Consider the following 17,317-nt stretch of genomic DNA (forward strand, 5'->3'; position numbering starts at 1 on the left):
CCTAATATTAAAAGATGGAGGTTTTCATAGTTCTCCGTAAGTCATTTTTTTATGTCTGTTGAATTTTATGATAACCATAAAGATTGACCGCTGAGATTTAAAATTAAATTTACACTTGTGTATATATAAAAGGAAAAAAACCGCGCGACGAAGTCCTACAGCGGTACTGAAATCACTATTTCACCTTCCCATATGTGCTTCCGATCAATCTCAGCTCCTAGCCATTAAAAAAACTCATTCCTCAAAAAAAAGAAACACTCCTCCCCAGATGCGCCGCTGCACCCACTCCCATCGATACGCCGCCGTCCCCGTCTCCATGCTCCACCGCCGCCCCCCGTCTCCATGCTCCATCGCCGCCCCCACCTCTCCCACCTGACGTTTGTGCTTCTAGATCGAAGCCCATGACGACGGCGCTCCCAGGTCGGTGACGCGACACTCCTGGATCGTCCTCATCAAGGAAGCGCGGCTTCCAGCCAACTATGACCAAGAGAGGCCCCCGGATCTGCGCTCCCGCGGCTGACGGCGGCCATGACGAGGCTGCTCTAGAGCACCCCCTCCCCGGCGGCGAGAGATTGGCCTCCACGTACATGGAGTTGACCCCGGTTTTCAGGTACTGCACATTCCGCCTCTCCCACTCCTAATCAATCTCCACAGCTGATGATGTTTGGTGCAGGGATGGTGCTGCTAGCGTTCAACACCATGGACGGACGGATGCTGGGCAGAACCCAGGCCATGTACGCCCCTCCCCTTCTCCTTTGTAGACCCACTGTTCCGGGCTTCTCAAACTCAATTCCTTGCTCGCCCTATAATGTTGAGTGAATAATCTCTCTCTCTCTCCTTTGGCCTTGCACAGGACAATGCAGGCACATATCAAGGATTCTCGACACCCTCAACTGAAGCTCCAACTCAATTACTTCCCGTGCTGGACATTGCTCCAACATCGTCGTTCCGTCCATGCTTCAAATTGATGGGTTGCCGTTCTGCCGACCTTGCCGGAATCAAGTCTGCCCGTGCTCCAGCCAAGATACGTCATTTCGGGTGCTCGAGCAGTACTAATTTATATTCATGCTGCTAATTTAACGATTATTTTGGTCGTGCCTATCGATTGGCCTGCGAGTGTCAATTTGTTTTCCAGTGAACTTAATCTTTCTTATTTTCATGATTAGCAAAATCATTGCAGACCGCTTGTTTGTTGTCTGAACAAAAGACATCTCTGAAAATTCGATAGAGCCTTGGACCGAGTTTACATCTGTTATCATCTGTGTTCGAAATTTGATTTAGGTCTATAGGAAAAGGCTAAGCTAAACCATGTTACTACACAACAGCCAAAAGTTTGACTGATATATATCAGTAATATGGTACTATCTTGACTGGTGAATTCAGAACTGATGCTTGCTACGTGCTACTAATTTTCATACTGATAGACTTAACCAAATAATGTATCAGTTGGGTAAAGTAATCCATTGCCCTTCTAGGAAAATTTCAGCAATTAGCCAGAATCCAATGCCACCCATGGTTAGTATTGTGGGTGTCCATTAGTACTACCAACGTACTGTAGCCAGATACAAGTAGTACAGACAGGTACTAATCAGCGTCGCTCTGCATCCTAATTTCACAGTGAACTTGCCGCTGATCAATTACAGTTCTATAACAATGGTGAAAATCTCACATTTTCTCTTGGCAGAAAACAGTTTACAGAACATAGCCAATTAATGTTTTGTATGAATCAGAGCTTGATAATTAATTCATCTGAAGATAAATTGGTTGTAGTTTGACTGTCTGCATCGTTGTTGCTTCCTTATTTTATAAATCTTCATCCTAGAATATGTACTAAGCACACACTAGGTTGATTCGGCTATTGTAGAACTCTACATTTTATTATACAAAAATATTTCTGTTGTTTTTCAGCTTAGTGGAAAAGTTCGTTCGAAGCTTTGACTAGCATCCAACCAGAGGAATACCATGAAAGGTTAGCAGTCTTATAAGTTTAGAAGTGTGGCATGGGTAGGGATTTTGTTTTTCTGGTAACACAGTACTTGGTCAGGTTTTAGAGTGTGGTCCCAGGTCTCATAGTATTGAAAGCTTTGCTATATGTTGGAGAAATTATATACTCCCTCCGTTCCTAAATATAAGTCTTTGTAGAAATTCCACTATACACCACATACGGATGTATATAGACATACTTTATAGTATAGATTCACTGATAGACTTAACCAAATAATGTATCAGTTGGGTAAAGTAATCCATTGCCCTTCTAGGAAAATTTCAGCAATTAGTCAGAATCCAATGCCACCCATGGTTAGTATTGTGGGTGTCCATTAGTACTACCAACGTACTGTAGCCAGATACAAGTAGTACAGACAGGTACTAATCAGCGTCGCTCTGCATCCTAATTTCACAGTGAACTTGCCGCTGATCAATTACAGTTCTATAACAATGGTGAAAATCTCACATTTTCTCTTGGCAGAAAACAGTTTACAGAACATAGCCAATTAATGTTTTGTATGAATCAGAGCTTGATAATTAATTCATCTGAAGATAAATTGGTTGTAGTTTGACTGTCTGCATCGTTGTTGCTTCCTTATTTTATAAATCTTCATCCTAGAATATGTGCTAAGCACACACTAGGTTGATTCGGCTATTGTAGAACTCTACATTTTATTATACAAAAATATTTCTGTTGTTTTTCAGCTTAGTGGAAAAGTTCGTTCGAAGCTTTGACTAGCATCCAACCAGAGGAATAACATGAAAGGTTAGCAGTCTTATAAGTTTAGAAGTGTGGCATGGGTAGGGATTTTGTTTTTCTGGTAACACAGTACTTGGTCAGGTTTTAGAGTGTGGTCCCAGGTCTCATAGTATTGAAAGCTTTGCTATATTTTGGAGAAATTATATACTCCCTCCGTTCCTAAATATAAGTCTTTGTAGAAATTCCACTATACACCACATACGGATGTATATAGACATACTTTATAGTATAGATTCACTCATTTTGCTCCGTATGTAGTCCATAGTGCACTCTCTACAAAGATTTATATTTAGGAACGGAGGGAGTAGCTGTTATCTTGGTAAAACCTCCTATGACCCTGTTTGGCAGCTCTCCGCTCGTCAGCTCCGCTCCTCGAGCAGCCGGAGCATCATCGAACAAGTCAACTCTGCGTTTACTTCGTCCCAGAGCGGAGCGGCCTGCAGGCCATTTTCTTGGAGTCGCCAAAGTGTCGCTCCTTGCGTTCCTGTATTTCACGAAGCTGGTGGATTGCCGAATAAATAATGTTATTGCTACTTTGTTAAGTGTTTAAGCATGCCTACTATGATCCTGCGCTTCTTACTCTTTGTGCATGGCTTGATGTCAAAACACCAAACTTAACATTTGCTTGATTAATTCAGTCCAGCCTTTGTTTTGTTTTTGAACTAACTATTACTCCCTCCGTTCCGAATTACTTGTCTTAGATTTGTCTAGATACGGAGGTATCTAGCACTAAAATGAGTCTAGATACATCCGTATCTAGACAAATCCAAGACAAGTAATTCGGAACGGAGGGAGTACATGGTTTTCTTGTTATGCTTGGATAATTAGAGTATTCTAAATTGAAATTATCCTGTCTTTTGTATGTAATTCACTTGCATGGAAGGATTAATTCAACGCATGTATTCACGACAAAGTATATCCCATACAGCAGATCACTTCTCACAACAAGATTACACCAAAATGATTTAGCATTATTGGGTTTTACTAAACTGAAACAATGTAGCATTGTATCAATATTGTTCTGCTTTCCTAATTTAATAGAATATTTAACTGAGAATGATAAGTATGCAGTGATTTATGTCCTTCAGCGTGCGTAATGTTGTTAGCTACTACTTTACATAAATAACCACTGTACTCTATTCTATGTGAAATCGACATGTTTGCATGTTGTTAACCATCTGGCAAAGAGGCTCACTGGATGTTTCTTATTATATTCTATCTGTAATAGACATGTACGCATGTCTTTAACTATCTGGCAAAGCGGCTCATTGGATGTTCCAAAATTTACCTTTATAGAACATCATTTGTTTTCTTCTGAATCGAGAGGTTCAAAGCCAATATGTTGCCAGATCATTCACTGTGTGTTTGTGGGCAAACTTTTACTTTCGAAGGAGGCGCGGACTATTGCCACTCCTTCCCTTCACTTGCAATAAATTCTTGAAGGAACCATGCAACCTAGCTGTGTCATCTGTGTGTTTTAAATTAGTTTCATCTCTGGCTGGATTGTGCTGAACTCCGCATGTAAAACATTTTATGTCATATATTTTGCACAGAGCTCACATACACTGTTAAAAAAACATTATTTTAATGTATCTAAAGTTGTATTAATTTGTGCAGGAGAATGATTTCTCAATGTCTGCCTGCACACAACCAGGTTCACTAGATGAGTGTGTGCAGAACACTACAATCTGAAGAATTAGCTCCTACAAAATAGATCCTCCACGTGGTTGTTGTGAATGTTTGCGGCACAATTCAAAATTCATAATGCTCCAAAGTTATTGTGGTGATCTGATTTAAAGCTTTTAAATAATGGATTGTACAAATAAGCATTTGAATTTGTACTCAAGGTCGTGATTCATTTTGCTTTTTTGAGTATTTCACAAGCCTAAGATTGACTGATGAGATTTAAAAGAGATTGACGGCTGAGATTTTTGTGTTATATAGTAGGATCTTTTAGCTGTCCATCCGTCACAGGCTCACAGCCCTCTCCTTGCGTGCTTATGTTTATCCGGTTTCCTGGGTTTTTTTTTGCCTAACGTCTCACTTGACACCCCGCACGGAAAACCCACCCACGCAAACCAGCGGACAAGATAGTCCCGGCAACCAAGAAAAGACTCCCGAGCCCATGTGCCCACACAACAGTTGAAAACGAAAACACGTCGCTCCAATCTGATCCTTCCACGACCATCGCCTCCATGCGCGCTCCAAGCGTTGTAGGCTAAGCCCGCCACCGCTCCTCCATCCCCGCCTCGGGCTTCGAGTGGATCTCTGTTTATGGCACCCTCAAGCGCGCCAAGCCCGGTGAGGAAGCACCAACAGAAGAGGATCATGCCGATGTAGCCACGACTATAGTGGGAGTCTTGAATAATAAAAATTCAAGGATCAGAGTCATGCGGGAAATTATATGCTAAAGACTCATGCATTTTCCCCACTACTTTTGTTATGACAAATTCTAACTACATACATTGGAATTTAGCTCATGTTGACATATGGATTATTTTGGACCAGTATTGTACTTGACTTGCTTAAATAAATTTAATGGATCTCGGCACATTAATAACCAAAATTGATTATTGTAGTGTTGTTTTTCGATGTTTCTTACAAAATATAGTATACAACTAGACATAGAATATTAGGCCGTAAAATGAATCATTTTTTCCACTTATATCCATAAGCCAGAGACATGCTATAATTTTTTTCTCCCCCGTTGCAACGCACGGATATATTTACTAGTCATGATATAAGGAAATAAATAATAACTTTATTATTGCCTCTAGGGCATATTTCCTTCAGTCTCTCACTTGCACTAGAGTCAATAATCTAGTTCACATCTTTTATGTGATTAGTTCACATCTCCATGTGACTAATACCCAAAGGGTTTACTAGAGTCTATAATCTAGTTCACATCGCTATGTGATTAACACCCAAAGGGTTCGTTTTAATAATGAAGAGACTGAGAGTTTAAAACCTACTAGAGGTCTGAGGCAGGGAGACCCCTTCTCCCCATACTTATTCTTGTTATGTACAGAGGGGCTGACCGCTCTACTAGCTAATGCAGAGGAGAATGGTAATATTTCTGGAGTTAAGGTCTGCAGAGATGCCCCATCAATTTCAAACCTTTTATTTGCCGACGATTCTTTGATCCTTATGAAAGCAAATGCTATGATTGCGGAGGCGTTAAAACCAGTATTGGACTCTTACTGTGCTACCTCAGGGCAATTGGTGAGTGTTGAAAAATCAAGTATTTTCTTTAGTCCCAATACAAAAGTAGAAGATAGAGCGCAAATCTGCACAACATTGAATATTATGACCGAAGTCCTCAATGGCAAATATTTGGGTTTACCTGCAAATGTGGGCATGGACAAAAGTGATTGCTTCCAATTCCTAATTGATCGCATTATTACAAAAATTAGTGGATGGAAGGAGAAGCTGTTATCCGCGGGAGGAAAGAAAATTCTACTTAAATCTGTTGTACAAGCTATCCCAGCTTATGCTATGTCCGTCTTTAAAATTCCTAAAAAATTTTGTAAAGGAATCATTGACGCGATGTCGCAATTTTGGTGGGGTGACGAGGACAATCAGAAAAGGATGCATTGGATGGCGTGGTGGAAAATGTGTGTCCCAAAAAACAAGGAGGAATGGGATTCCGAGATATACATTGTTTCAATTTGGCGTTACTAGCCAAGCAAGCATGTCGTTTGCTTGATAATCCGGAATCGTTATGTGCCACAATCCTGAGAGCTAAATATTTCCCGGATGGCGATTTAATGAAGGCAAGTCTAAAGAAGGGTTCCTCTTTCACCTGGCAAAGCATTATGACGGGGGTTAATTCTCTAAGGAATGGCTATATCTGGCGAGTTGGAAACGAACAAAAAATTGATATTTGGGAAGAAGCATGGATCCCGAATTGTGCAAATAGAAAAATAATTACTCCTAGAAGAGGGCAACTTTTGTCAAAGGTTTCTGATCTTATTGACCCAATTACGAGTTATTGGGATGAAGACTTGGTGAGACAAACGTTGTGGCCAATTGATGCTCAAAGGGTACTAGCAATCCCCCTTCCGATACATGAAATGACGGATTTCATTGCTTGGAGTTTCACAAAAAAATGGGTTGTTCACTGTTCGATCGGCTTATTGGGAGGAATGGAACAAACAACATGGAAGAAAATTACAATATATGAATGGTATGGGTAGATCCAATGCTAATCCTGTTTGGAGCAAGATCCGGAAACTATCTTGTCCGGCAAAGGTAAAAATCTTCATCTGGCGTACATTGCATGGAACACTCCCATGTCGTGTTACGCTCGCCAATAGACATGTGAAGGTCCCTCTCATCTGCCCAACATGCTCAAATGGGCTAGAAGACACGAAACACATCTTGTTTCTGTGTCAGAAGGCGAAAAAGGTCTAGGATAAGTTGAGTTTGTATGAGGTGATCAATAGAGCCTGTGTTGTTGACCGGGCGGGAGAGGCAGTTCTTGAATTTTTATTACTTATGCTAGAGGAAGAAATATCTGTTTTGGGACTGCAGAATACACGTGAATTGATCGTTATAACAGCTTGATATTTATGGTGGGATCGACGTAAACTGGTTTATAAAGGAAAGTCTCAAGATGCATATCAATCTGCGATGGGGGCCCGTGCTATAGCGGCAAATTATGTTAAAGCAAACTCCCCTAAGGCGATCAGGAAGAAAGGGGGATGGCTTAGACCTCCTATGGGTTTTGTGAAGCTAAACGTTGATGCTTCTTTTGACCATGATCTGCTTAGAGGCACGGCGGGGCAGTCCTGAGAGATGACAGAGGAAGGTTCATTGTTGGTGGAAGTTGGCAACTTGACTGGTGTGCGGATGTTCTAACGACAGAAGCATTGGCACTGAGGTTTGGCCTTACCCTAGCACAGAAGGTAGGGTGCAACCGCCTTATTGTTAACTCTGATAATATGGAAGTGATTGACACGATGAAGAATGGAGGACAATCGGCGGGAGCGGCGACGGCAGTGTTCGATGATTGCTATTTTATGTCTTGCGAATTTACTATTACTAGATTTAAACATTGTAATAGGGAAGCAAATAAAGTTGCTCATGAAATTGCTAGGCTAGCGAATTTCTCTGTGACTAGGGATTGGTTTGAGGAGCCCATGGTTGATATTGTATCTCTCCTGATTGATGATGTAACTGTTATTTCTAATTAATAAAGCTTAAATTTTCAAAAAACACCCAAAGAGTGATCATATTTTATTTGTGAGAGAAGTTTAGTCTACGGGTCTACAACATTTAGATTCGTATGTATTTCACAAATTTCTACGTCTATAATGCTTTGCACGGAGCTACTCTACCTAATTGCTCCCACTTTCAATATGTATCCAGATTGAGACTTAGAGTCATCTACATCGATGTAAAAATCTTGCATCCACGTAACTCTTTACGACGAACTCTTTTATCACCTTCATAATCGAGAAATATTTCCTTATTCCACTAAGGATAATTTTGACCGCAGTCCAGTGATCTACTCCTAGATCACTATTGTACTCCCTTGCTAAACTCAGTGTAGGGTATATAATAGATCTTTTACACAGGATGACATACTTTATAGAAACTATGGTTGAGGCATAGGGAATGACTTTCATTCTATTTCTATCTTCTGTCGTGGTTGGGCTTTGAGTCTTACTCAATTTCACACCTTGTAACACAAGTAAGAACTCTTTCTTTGACTGTTCCATTTTGAACTACTTCAACATCTTGTCAAGGTATATACTCATTGAAAAAACTTATCAAGCGTCTTGATCTATCTCTATAGATATTGATGCTCAATATGTAAGTAGCTTCACCGAGGTCTTTATTTGAAAAACTCCTTTCAAATACTTCTTTATGCTCTCCAGAAAATTCTACATTATTTCCGATCAACAATATACCATTCACATATATTTATCAAAAATGTTGTAGTGCTCCCACTCACTTGCTTGTAAATACAGACTTTACCACAAGTCTGTATAAAACTATATGCTTTGATAAACTCTATATTCCAAGTCTGAGATGCTTGCACCAGTCTATAGATGGATCGCTGGAGCTTGCACATTTTGTTAGCACCTTTAAGATCGACAAAACCTTCTGGTTGCATTATATACAACTCTTCTTTAAGAAAGCCATTAAGGAATGTAGTTTTGACATCCATTTGCTAGATTTCATAAAATGTGACAATTTTCTAACATGACTCGTACAGATTTAAGCATCGCTACGAGTGAGAAAATCTCATCGTAGTCAACACCTTGAACTTTGTCAAAACCTTTTTCGACAAGTCTAGCTTTGTAGATAGTAACACTACTATCAACGTCCGTCTTCCTCTTGAAGATCCATTTATTTTCTATGGCTTGCCAATCGTCGGGCAAGTCAACCAAAGTCCACACTTTGTTCTCATACATGGATCCCATCTCAGATTTCATGGCCTCAAGCCATTTTGCAGAATCTGGGCTCATTATTGCTTCCTCATAGTTCGTAGGTTCGTCATGGTCAATTAACATGACCTCCAGAACAGGATTACCGTATCACTCTAGTGCGGATCTCACTCTGGTTGACCTACGAGGTTTGGTAGTAAATTGATCTGAAGTTACATGATCATCATCATTAGCTTCCTCACTAATTGGTGGAGGAGTCACAGAAACAGATTTCTGTGATGAACTACTTTCTAATAAGGGAGCATGTACAATTACCTCATCAAGTTCTACTTTCCTCCCACTCACTTCTTTCGAGAGAAACTCCTTCTCTAGAAAGGATCCATTCTAAGAAACAAATATTTTGCCTTCGGATCTGTGATAGAAGGTGTACCCAACAGTTACTTTTGGGTATCCTATGAAGACGCACTTCTTCGACTTGGGTTTGAGCTTATCAAGATGAAACCTTTTCACATAAGCATCGCAACCCCAAACTTTAAGAAACGACAACTTTGGTTTCTTGCCAAACCACAGTTTATACGGTGTCATCTCAACAGATTTAGATGGTGCCCTTTTTAACGTGAATGTAGTTGTCTCTAATGCATAACCCCAAAACTATAGTGGTAAATCGGTAAGAGACATCATAGATTGTACCGTATCTAATAAAGTACGGTTATGATGTTCAGACACACCATTACGCTGTGGTGTTCCAGGTGGCGTGAGTTGCGAAACTATTTCACATTGATTCAAATGAAGACCAAACTCGTAACTCAAATATTATCCTCCACGATCAGATCGTAGAAACTTTATTTTCTTATTACGATGATTTTCCACTTCACTCTAAATTTATATGAACTTTTTAAATGTTTCAGACTTATGTTTCATCAAGTAGATATACACATATCTGCTCAAATCATCTGTGAAGGTCAGAAAACAATGATACCCGCCGTGAGTCTCAACACTCATTGGACCGCATACATCGGTATGTATTATTTCCAATAAGTCAGTGGCTCGCTCCATTGTTCCGGAGAACGGAGTCTTAGTCATCTTGCCCATGAGGCATGGTTCGCAAGCATCAAAATAATTCATAATCAAGTGATTCCAAAAGCCCATCAGCATGAAGTTTTTTCATGCGCTTTACACCAATATGACCTAAACGGCAGTGCCACAAATAAGTTGCACTATTATTATTAACTTTGCATCTTTTGGCTTCAATATTATGAATATGTGTATCACTACGATCGAGATCCAATGAACCATTTTCATTGGGTGTATAACCATAGAAGGTTTTATTCATGTAAATAGAACAACAATTATCCTCTAACTTAAATGAATAACCGTATTGCAATAAACATGATCAAATCATATTCATGCTCAACGCAAACACCAAATAACATTTATTTAGGTTTAACACTAATCCCGAAAGTATAGGGAGTGTGCGATGATGATCATATCAATCTTGGAGCCACTTCCAACACACATCGTCACTTCACCCTTAACTAGTCTCTGTTCATTTCGCAACTCCCGTTTCGAGTTACTACTCTTAGCAACTGAACCAGTATCAAATACCGAGGGGTTGCTATAAACACTAGTAAAATACACATCAATAACATGTATATCAAATATAGCATTGTTTACTTTGCCATCCTTCTTATCCACCAAATACTTGGGGCAGTTCCGCCTCCAGTGACCAGTCCCTTTGCAGTAGAATCACTTAGTCTCAGGCTTAGGTCCAGACTTGGTCTTCTTCACTTGAGCAGCAACTTGCTTGTCGTTCTTCTTGAAGTTTCCTTTCTTTCCCTTTGTCATTTTCTTGAAACTAGTGGTCTTGTTAATCATCAACACTTGATGCTCTTTCTTGATTTCTACCTTCATTGATTTCATCATCATGAAAAGCTCGGGAATCGTTTCCGTCATCCCTTGCAAACTATAGTTCATCACGAAGTTCTACTAACTTGGTGATGGTGACTAGAGAATTCTGTCAATCACTATTTTATCTGGAAGATTAACTCCCACTTGATTCAAGAGATTGTAGTACCCAGACAATCTGAGCACATGCTCACTGCTTGAGCTATTCTCCTCAATCTTTTAGCTATAGAACTTGTTGGAGACTTCATATCTCTCAACTCGGGTATTTGCTTGAAATATTAACTTCAACTCCTGGAACATCTCATATGGTCCATGACGTTCAAAACGTCTTTGAAGTCCTGATTCTAAGCCGTTTAAGCATGGTGCACTGAACTATCAAGTAGTCATCATATTGAGCTAGCCAAACGTTCATAACATCTGCATCTGCTCTTGCAATAGGTTTGTCACCTAGCGGTGCATCAAGGACATAATTCTTCTGTGCAGCAATGAGGATAAACCTCAGATTACGAATCCAATCCGCATCATTGCTACTAACATATTTCAACTTAGTTTTCTCTAGGAACATATCAAAAATAAAACAGGGGAGCTAAACGCGAGCTATTGATCTACAACATAGATATGCTAATACTACCAGGACTAAGTTCATGATAAATTTAAGTTCAATTAATCATATTACTTAAGAACTTCCACTTAGATAGACATCCCTCTAATCCTATAAGTGATCACGTGATCCATATCAACTAAACCATGTCCGATCATCATGTGAGATGGAGTAGTTTCAATGGTGAACATCACTATGTTGATCATATCTACTATATGATTCACGCTCGACCTTTCGGTCTCAGTGTTCCGAGGACATATATGTTATATGCTAGGCTCGTCAAGTTTAACCTGAGTATTTCGCATGTGCAACTGTTTTGCACCCGTTGTATTTGAACGTAGAGCCTATCACACTCGATCATCACGTGGTGTCTTAGCACGAAGAACTTTCGCAACAGTGCATACTCAGGGAGAACACTTGTACCTTGATAATTAGTGAGAGATCATCTTATAAAGCTACCGTCGAACTAAGCAAAATAAGATGTATAAAAGATAAACATCACATGCAATCAAAATATGTGACATGATATGGCCATCATCATCTTGTGTCTTTGATCTCCATCTCCAAAGCATCGTCATGATTTCCATCGTTACCGGCATGACACCATGATCTCCATCATCTTGATCTATATCAATGTGTCGTCGCATGGTCGTCTCGCCAACTATTGCTCTTGCAACTATTGCTATCGCATAGCGATAAAGTAAAGCAATTATTTGGCGCTTGCATCTTATGCAATAAAGAGACAACCATAAGGCTTCTGCCAGTTGCCGATAACTTCAACAAAACATGATCATCTTATACAACAACTTATGTCTCATCACGTCTTGACCATATCACATCACAACATGCCCTGCAAAAACAAGTTAGACGTCCTCTACTTTGTTGTTGCAAGTTTTACGTGGCTGCTACGGGCTGAGCAATAACCGTTCTTACATATGCATCAAAACCACAACGATAGTTTGTCAAGTTAGTGTTGTTTTAACCTTCTCAAGGACCGGGCGTAGCCACACTCGACTCAACTGAAGTTGGAGAAACTGACACCCGCTAGTCACCTGTGTGCATAGCACGGCGGTAAAACCAGTCTCGCGTAAGCGTACGCGTAATGTCGGTCCGGGCCGCTTCATCCAACAATACCGCCGAACCAAAGTGTGACATGCTGGTAAGCAGTATGACTTATATCGCCCACAACTCACTTGTGTTCTACTCGTGCATATTACATCAACGCATAAAACCTGACTCAGATGCCACTGTAGGGGAACGTAGTAATTTCAAAAATTTCCCTACGCACACGCAGGATCATGGTGATGCATAGAAACGAGAGGGGAGAGTGTTGTCTACATACCCTCTAGACCGTAAGCGGAAGCGTTTATCAACGCGGTTGATGTAGTCGTACACCTTCACGATCCGTCCTGATCAAGTACCGAACGTACGACACCTCCGCATTCAGCACGCGTTCAGCTCGATGACGTCCTCGCCTTCTCGATCCAGCAAGAGGGACGAAGTAGTAGATGAGTTCCGGTAGCACGATGGCATGGTGCCGGTGTTGTTGAAGAACAATCTCCGCAAGGCTTCTTCTAAGCACTACGAAAACAATGACGGAGGATAAACTAGAGGGGACGGGGTAGCCGGCACACGGCTTGGTGTTTCTTGATCTGTTTTGGGTGCTAGCCCTACCCCTCTATTTATATGTTGAGCTTTGGGGTCGAAACTTGGAGTAAAAGCCTCCACAAAGTTGGTTTCACCCGAAAGGCAAGAGTCCTTCTTGGACTCCAGGGACAGACGTCAGGGTTTCCGGCGTCTGGACCCAGACGCCAGGGACCCTGACGTCTGGCCCGTGGACTCCGCAAAACTTTCTTTTGCGCTTTCCAAAAATCTTGTGGGCTTTCCCCTTTGGTCCAAATAAAGTGTTCTCGTACCCAAACATTTCGAGAAACATCCGGAACCCCTTCCGGTGACTAAACACTATTATCCCATGTATCAAACTTTATCTCCGGACCATTCCGGAGTTCCTCGTCATGTCCGTGATCTCATCCCGGACTCCAAACAACATTCGGTTACCAACATACATAACTCATATAGTACTATATCGTCAACGAACATTAAGCGTGCGGACCCTACGGGTTCGAGAACTATGTAGACATGACCTAGACACCTCTCTGGTCAATAACCAATAGCGGAACCTGCATGCCCATATTGGCTCCTACATATTCTACGAAAATCTTTATCGATCGGACCGCATAACAACATACGTTGTTCCTTTTGTCATCGGTATGTTACTTGCCCGAGATTCGATCATCGGTATCTCAATACCTAGTTCAATCTCGTTACCGGCAAGTCTCTTTACTCGTTCCGTAACACATCATCCCGCAACTAACTCATTAGTTGCAATGCTTGCAAGGCTTAAGTGATGTGTATTACCGAGTGGTCCCAGAGATACCTCCCCGACAATCGGAATGACAAAATCCTAATCTTGAAATACGCCAACCCAACAAGTACCTTCGGAGACACCTGTAGAGCACCTTTATAATCACCCAATTATATTGTGACGTTTGGTAGCACATAAAGTATTCCTCCGGTAAACGGGAGTTGCATAATCTCATAGTCATAGGAACATGTATAAGTCATGAAGAAAGCAATAGCAACAAACTAAACGATCAAGTGCTAAGCTAACGGAATGGGTCAAGTCAATCACATCATTCTCCTAATGATGTGATCCCATTAATCAAATGACAACTCTTTGTCTAGGGCTAGGAAACATAACCATCTTTGATCAACGAGCTAGTCAAGTAGAGGCATACTAGTGGCATTCTGTTTGTCTATGTATTCACACATGTATCATGTTTCCAGTTAATACAATTCTAGCATGAATAATAAACATTTATCATGGTATAAGGAAATAAATAATAACTTTATTATTGCCTCTAGGGCATATTTCCTTCACACACGTCCACATTTTACATCACATTTAATAAAATTAAAAACGAGGAGGCACGCTGCCCTAGGAGTCCTCGTCGTCAGTGTCGGATCGGTTAGGTCGACGAGCGTCGGCGCCGGCCAGCCCAGGGGAACGCCATCTTCTAGGCTATGGCAATGTCCTGCAGCGTCGGCGTGACTACCGCCGGCTAGGCTGCACAGGCCCGACGCTCCTCCTCCTCCGCCTCGCGCTCCCACTGCTCAAGACGCTCGCCCTCGCGACGCTCCTCCGCTAGCTAGTGCTTTCGCCACTGCTCAAGGTGGATCTTCTCCTGCGATGGTGTCGCCCCAAACCAGATGGGTGACGCACTGACCCACTCACGCACCTCTCCTTGCCAGGTGTAACGACAGGGCGTCTGCAGATCCAGGGGACGGCGCCTGCTCGGGGTTGATGGGGACGGCGGCATCATCGGCAGCATGACGCAGTAGCCAGAAGTGAAGAGTGTGATGGCCTCCGACAGGCGCGCCTGGTACGCCTCATGCACCTCCTCCGCCTTGCATCGCTCCTCCTCTCCACTTTCCTGCATGGTAGCCGCCAGGGCCGCCTGGTAGGTGGTCTCCTCCTCCCGGTCCTCCTTGCGCACGAAGGGGGGCGGCGGGGTGCCAACCCGCACATGCTGGACGTCGCGCCAGCGCTGCTCCTCGTGCTCGACGGCGAGCCAGACCTCACAATCGGGAGAGTCTGCTGCGTAGGCGGGGTTGAGGCATTGCTCCAATGTCAGCAGATGCCGCCGACAACGCATTTCCTCCGTGCGCGCCCGCGCCGTCCCCGGCACCGTTGGCACTAGGATCCTATCAGGATCCAAATGCCAGTCATGTGGCAGGGTAATGTCGGGGTACGAGAGGGGGATGCGGTGCTCCTAGTGCCACCTCGCCTAGTGCACTAGGACACTTATCCGCCGCCTCGCCAGGCGGGCAGACGCCGGCGGAGGCGGGGGGAGCACGCACGAAGAGGACGAGGTGGGGACTTTGCCCTTGTTCTCGCCGACGAAGAAGCCCATGGTGGCGCGAGCTAGGCTAGGGTTGTAGCTGGCGGGGGAGCATCAGGGTGGTTAGATGAGGACAGGAGGCTGGAAGAGGATGAGGCTGCCCCTCGCATGCTCGGATTAAAAAAGGACGCTCGCCGTTGCTGACGTGTGGGCTCGTTGTCTATGGCCGTTATTAATAAAGGCGAGGGAGGTAGTTGACCGGCCGTCATGTGGGGATGCGGCGGACATCGAGCGGACGCGCGGCGTGTTCGCTTCGCGTCCGCCTCGACGCATTTGAGGATTAAATTTGAGCCGAAAATGAATCCGTACGGACACAAAACGAACGCGTTTTGAAAATCGGTGGGCGTGTTGGGCCAACATTCTTGTCCATGGTGATTCAAACGGTGTGGGCAGATAAAGTGTGTCATCCGATTGAAGTTGCTCTCATCACAGACAATCAAGGTCGTTGGCGGAGAAACTCTCCTTGAAAGAGACGATGGTCAGATCCTCTTTTTTCTTCCGGAGGAAGAAAGTACTACCCGCAGTGAACCCCGACTCCTCTGTTTGATCGATCGAGATTCAAGAGTAGCATGATCTGTACGCCGGGAACCTAATGACATGATACCCTACAATATGCATGTCCACCTCGCACGTTTCCCATTGGGAAAACGTTTTCTCTTGCCCAGAACGTGATCGATCGCAGATTCAAAAAAAGCTACGCACGAGTGACAGATAGATAGGACAGGATCAGTTGCTATCCAGATGACTCCACGATGGATCTCTCTCTATACAGATAGATGAAGCAGTCGTTTCAGCATGGTCAAACCTACTGTACTGCATTTTCTTCCGTCCGAGTTAACTAACAATGTGCCATGCTTATGCTTATTTTGCCAGTTTGTGTATCTGAGCAAACACACACTTTGCTCATGATTGCACTATCCTACCATTCTTACGGCGCGCAGTTGTAAGAGCAACTCCAACAGCCCACTCAAATCATCCGCAAACGCACATTTTGCTCATGATTGCACTATCCTACCATTCCTACGGCGCGCAGTTGTAAGAGCAACTCCAACGGCCCACTTAAATCGTCCGCGCCTATCTGATTGGGTCGAAGCGAACAAAAGCATCGGCCCAACGCAGAGACTTATTTTTTATTTTGTGCCCGTTTTGTGTTCGCTCGATCGAACCCATTTTCATTCCATATTTAGGTCACATTTAGGTCGGAGGTGGACACAAAGCTGACGTTTTTTGTACCCGCCTCATCCGTCTGTGTCAGGGCCTGGCCCATCTGTCACCACCCACCTTCTCTCTTGCATTTTTCTTATTCGCTAGCCCTCGAACCTCGCTGCCCCTGGACACTGTCGCCGCACCGCCGAACATGTCAGAGCTGGCGTCATTGCTCTCCTCGTTGTCCTCGTCGCTCTCCATCTTCATGAGCTGGAGTATCATCTGCTCTACCACCGCGCTCGCCCCGCCGCTCCCCGCCGCTTCCCGCGCTGCACCCAGCCTCGCCTTCGCCTCCGCCTCCCCCACGCCCGGCCGCCTCTGCTAGACCGGTAGCCCCCCGTTCGTCCCAGCTCCTGTTCTCGCACAACAGCAGCAGAGGACGGGCGGGCTCATGCTCCTCCCGCGCCGGTGCACCGGCATGGGGTGTCCGTGCTCGCGCGGCCTCGCCTAGCTGCGTCATGCTCGCCACGAACTTGAGGCTGCAGGGTGTGTGTGTGTGTGT

At 43.4% G+C, this 17,317-nt stretch overlaps 1 protein-coding gene across 6 annotated transcripts; it reads left to right on the forward strand.

Annotated features, from left to right (window-relative positions):
- The first annotated feature begins 215 nt into the window (after positions 1–215).
- On the forward strand, positions 216–4,672 carry LOC119299526. Of its 6 annotated transcripts, none has more exons than XR_005146213.1 (5): positions 218–610; positions 674–734; positions 854–1,969; positions 2,692–2,752; positions 3,095–4,672. XR_005146213.1 is itself a non-coding variant. In XM_037576731.1 (4 exons), exons 1-4 carry the CDS (start codon positions 480–482, stop codon positions 4,407–4,409), a joined length of 423 nt encoding a protein of 140 aa, XP_037432628.1. In that variant the 5' UTR covers positions 216–479; the 3' UTR covers positions 4,410–4,672. The 6 variants fall into 6 exon arrangements, 1 of the variants encoding a protein (XP_037432628.1); XR_005146214.1 differs by having other exon boundaries at positions 219–610; positions 4,364–4,672; XR_005146212.1 differs by having other exon boundaries at positions 216–610; positions 854–3,232; positions 4,364–4,672.
- Positions 4,673–17,317: the final 12,645 nt, after the last annotated feature.

Source organism: Triticum dicoccoides, chromosome 5A (assembly GCF_002162155.2).
Source record: "Triticum dicoccoides isolate Atlit2015 ecotype Zavitan chromosome 5A, WEW_v2.0, whole genome shotgun sequence".
In the NCBI taxonomy this organism is placed as follows: Eukaryota; Viridiplantae; Streptophyta; class Magnoliopsida; order Poales; family Poaceae; genus Triticum; species Triticum dicoccoides.